At 35.2% G+C, this 4,019-nt stretch overlaps 1 protein-coding gene across 2 annotated transcripts; it reads left to right on the top strand.

Moving 5' to 3' along the window:
- On the top strand, nucleotides 1-3,680 carry LOC142525357 (putative protein S-acyltransferase 15). 2 transcript variants are annotated; one of them, XM_075629633.1, is made up of 8 exons: nucleotides 1-337; nucleotides 1,434-1,526; nucleotides 1,624-1,725; nucleotides 1,806-1,877; nucleotides 2,050-2,148; nucleotides 2,287-2,382; nucleotides 2,590-2,722; nucleotides 3,416-3,680. In XM_075629633.1, the coding sequence occupies exons 1-7, from the start codon at nucleotides 65-67 to the stop codon at nucleotides 2,689-2,691; spliced, it is 837 nt and encodes a 278-aa protein (XP_075485748.1). In that variant the 5' UTR covers nucleotides 1-64; the 3' UTR covers nucleotides 2,692-2,722; nucleotides 3,416-3,680. The 2 variants fall into 2 exon arrangements, with proteins under 2 accessions (XP_075485748.1, XP_075485747.1); XM_075629632.1 differs by lacking the exon at nucleotides 3,416-3,680 and having other exon boundaries at nucleotides 2-337; nucleotides 2,590-2,938.
- Nucleotides 3,681-4,019: the final 339 nt, after the last annotated feature.

Below are 4,019 nucleotides of genomic sequence, written 5' to 3' on the forward strand. Positions count from 1 at the left end.
ATTTATTTATTTTTGGAAGAAATATTTCACCGGCAGCTGTGTTCCTGTTACGCGTAGTTGAAAAATGAAACTCAGAAGATTTGCAACCCTCCCAATTTTATCGGTATTTTCTTTGACGGGATTTGTTTATTACGTGATAATATTTAAAATTATTCAAGAATGGTTGGGGTTATGGAGCTCATCTGGCTTGCTAAACGCTCTGATCTTCACTTTCTCGGCGGCTCTTTGCCTTTTTTCTTTCATTTCCTGCGTTCTCACGGACCCGGGTGGAGTCCCACCTGGTTACGTCCCTGATGTTGAGGAAAATCAAGTCCCGGATCAAGAATTCAAGAAAAGCGTGAGTCTTGTTGAATCTTTCTCCGTTTTGGGAAGAGCTTTTTTTGGGTGAAAAGATGAAATTTTGATGAGACCCGTATAGTTTTGGTGCTTTAGAATTTCTGACCAGCTTATTTTGCAAATAATTGAAAATTTTGATGTATTTGTTTGGTCATTTCTGAATCATTTTTAATTGGGTATGGTGAATGAAGGATGAACTGGGGAGGGAACTGTGAGTTGAATTGATGTGTATTGGGATTGTGGGTGCATAAACTATTACATTAGGGTACAATTGTTGGATTGGATTTGGAACCTAAGGCCACTTTGACTCTTTGGACAAAAAAGGGAAATGAGTAGTTGAAATCAAATTTTTTAGGACAATGGATTCGAACTATACTAATTTTGTTGGATTTGGAATTAACTCCTAACCTTTGTCTTTTGACATTTCTTGCATCTTCGTTTCCTTTTTAGTCCCAAATCCAGATGTGAAAAATGGTGAGGTGGGCCATTTCTCGTTGCCTCCACTTTCCCGATTCGTCTTCACGGGCATAATTTTAATTTTATAATTAAGCGTATCACCAATGAAATTTAATGCTATAATCGTGCACAAAATATTTTCCCTTCGGGAAAAAAAAGGTTCTTTGTGGCCATTTATTTGATATAAATGTTCTAGGTTTGTATCATGGCATATGATTTGTTATTTTAGACCAGCGTAATGTTTGTTTAGCTATATGTGAACTGACTTGTTCGGAAATTTTTAGTATGTACTCGTATTTTTCCATCATTGAATGATATATGTTTCAACTTATCTAAATATTTTTTGCACAATCTCCATTACAATAATATTCTTTATCTTCACTTTCAAGAATTTGTAAAATTAAAGAAATCTATGCTATCTTGAGTCAAACATGATTAGTACTAGGTTTAATTTGAAAATATATGAATTACAATGTACAAGTCTTCTACAAACATTAGGTTATAGATTTTTGGAGCAAATAATTATCTTTTATGTGGGCAAACAGATCTTTAAGTTCAATTCCCTCAAGTTTAAACACGCATGCATTTTTTTTCTTGGATGTGGGCTGAAAATAGATTACTTCATGGATTCATGGCTTTAGGGCGTGCATCCTAGACGCTGTGACAAGTGTTCTGCCTTCAAACCTACCCGGGCTCATCATTGCCGTGTCTGCCGAAGATGTATTCTGAGAATGGTGGGTGATCTTCCACTGATTTTTGTATGCATAACTTGGATATGTGATTTCATACGTCTCAGAGTTTATTAAATCTTCCAACATTTCTGTGGATCAGGATCACCACTGTGTCTGGATAAATAATTGTGTGGGCCACAGAAACTACAAGTCTTTCGTCACTTTAGTTTTCTACTCAACATTGGCCAGCACTTATTCAGCAGTAAGCAAAATATGGTACCTTCTGTTTGTACTCTTCTGTCCTTTTTATTTGCTGTTTATTGATGTTTTGTGCATTCTTAGGTCATTGTCATAAGTTGTGCGCTTCATAAAGATATGGACTCCTCTGGAGGCTATTCTCTGAAGAACTTTTGTGTGAGTGTTCAGTAAATCCATCGGTAAACTATTCATTATCTCTATTATTTCTTTTAAGTTTGCATAGAGAACACAAGCAGTTCGTTGATTTCACTTCCAAAGTGGTGTTTTTTTCTGGAGCTGCATTGTAAATAATTCTTTAGGCAGCATCTGATTAAATTTTATATTTCAGGTTGCTTGCGGAGTTGTCACTGTGGGTTTAAGTGTGATTCTAGGAAGCCTCTTGGTCTGGCATATATACCTCATTACTCATAATCTGACAACTATAGAGGTATGAAGCATGTCTTGTATATTTGAGTCGGCTCCTTCACAAATATTTCTGCCTCTGTCTTCACTTTTGGATTAACTTCATTACCATATTCTGATTATTTAGTCTGAAACTGCAATCTGATGGTGAACTTCTGTTTAGTACCATGAAGGAAAACGATCTGCATGGCTGGCAAGGAAATCAGGGCTAACATATCGCCATCCTTTTGATGTTGGTGCTTATAAAAACATCACTTTGGTATCCCTCTGTCTCTTGTTGTATGTATGTTGTAAGAAATTTAACACCTTATTTTGAACCACATTTCGATGAGATAAGTCAAACACAGAGTAATAATTGTTTCCTTGGTAACCATCGATAATTTTTTGTGTTCTTTACATCTTTGTTCAACAAAATCTATTTTCCAGACATGGACAAGATGTGATTATGCCTCTTTTTTATGCTTAGATCCTGGGACCAAGCATGCTGAAATGGATGTGGCCGACAGCGACGAGTCATATTAGAGATGGACTCAGCTTTCGGGCTGCACGTGATAATGATAGCTCGTAACTACTGTCATTCTCTCCTACAAAAATTTCTGGTATTCCGCCAAGTATTCCTTACAATGTGTGTTGTAATTAATCTTCTTATGCTTAAAGGGTAAGCCACTGAGAATTCGGTGATTTTAGCTATTGTGAATTTCAAATCCATGGCGCGAATCCATGGTGTGTTTTTTGTCAGAAGATGAACTCATGTATTTCCAATTCATATTCTTTGCCTAATACATTTTTAGTACATTTGGACGGTATTCTCAATCGACTCTAATCCATTTCTCGCTCTCCAAGATTTTCAAGAACTTGAGCTTTTGTTTGACAGTAGAGCTTTATTCATCAAATATGATTTTCGAGATGGGTAAAAAGCTTGTATACCTGAGTTTACTAAAAAATTGATTATCGAGACGGTCAAAAACCTCGGATACCTCAGTTTTGCTTGGATACCTGATATACCCAAAAAATGAGTTTCGAGGATTTGAGCTTTTGTTTGAATGATGTGTTGGGAGTACCGTTTTTTCACACCCAGAAGTAGCGGAGGTTAAAAATTTTGTGTTTTGACAACCAAAACTCTTTTGGGCGTTGTATGATTCAATTAAACATTCATAGGATATTTAATTTAATTTACCTTTGTGTTTGAAATGCTAGTACCAACTATCTTGATGTTTAGACAATAATAGTTCTTCTTGTATATCAGTATTAACGATTAAATGGATCTCTTCGTTCTTCAATCGTCTAATTAGGTTAACGATCGAAGATTACATCCCTTGTATAGATCATAGAAACTGGAACGTTGGAATTTCGCAACTACAAGGGTGGTGTACGCCGGTGGGCAATGGGGCAAAGGCGGCATACGGGGCTGTGGGAAGAAATTGGCCGTGAGCCCTTGATGCACAATGTGGTGGTCGACTTTTTGATGTGTGAGGAGAGAGTTTTTTAACATTTGATGTGTATATTGTGTTGTCTCGTATGTCTTCAACTATTGATTACATATATCAATAATATCAAAATTTTATCATAGTCTAACCAAAAATCTTCTTTCATAGAACTCTTATTAAGTTTTTGTCGCCTGGGCTCCAATGTGTTATTAACTATGTAGTATTTGTCAACTTTTGACAATATAATTAATAGTTAAATAATTATCAATTTTTTTTATAACACGTTATAATTTAATTAAACAACTATTATTTATTTAGTTCATTAATTACAGTCTCTCCTAGAATAATCTATAATAATTTCATATAGTAGTCAAACTCAAATATTTTTAATCAGCACATTCTAAATGAAGTAATTAAATAACTGTGAAATCATTATTTGGCAGCTGCTTATTTTGAGAATCTTTTACTA

Source organism: Primulina tabacum, chromosome 14, assembly GCF_025594145.1.
Source record: "Primulina tabacum isolate GXHZ01 chromosome 14, ASM2559414v2, whole genome shotgun sequence".
Classification (NCBI taxonomy): domain Eukaryota; kingdom Viridiplantae; phylum Streptophyta; class Magnoliopsida; order Lamiales; family Gesneriaceae; genus Primulina; species Primulina tabacum.

Excerpts from the sequence above, each read along its gene's own strand:
- LOC142525357 (XM_075629633.1), top strand. The coding sequence starts at position 65 with ATGAAACTCAGAAGATTTGCAACCCTCCCAATTTTATCGGTATTTTCT. Across the intron at positions 1,726-1,805 it reads TGGCCAGCACTTATTCAGCA|GTCATTGTCATAAGTTGTGC; the intron begins GTAAGCAAAATA and ends GTGCATTCTTAG. Across the intron at positions 2,149-2,286 it reads ATAATCTGACAACTATAGAG|TACCATGAAGGAAAACGATC; the intron begins GTATGAAGCATG and ends ACTTCTGTTTAG.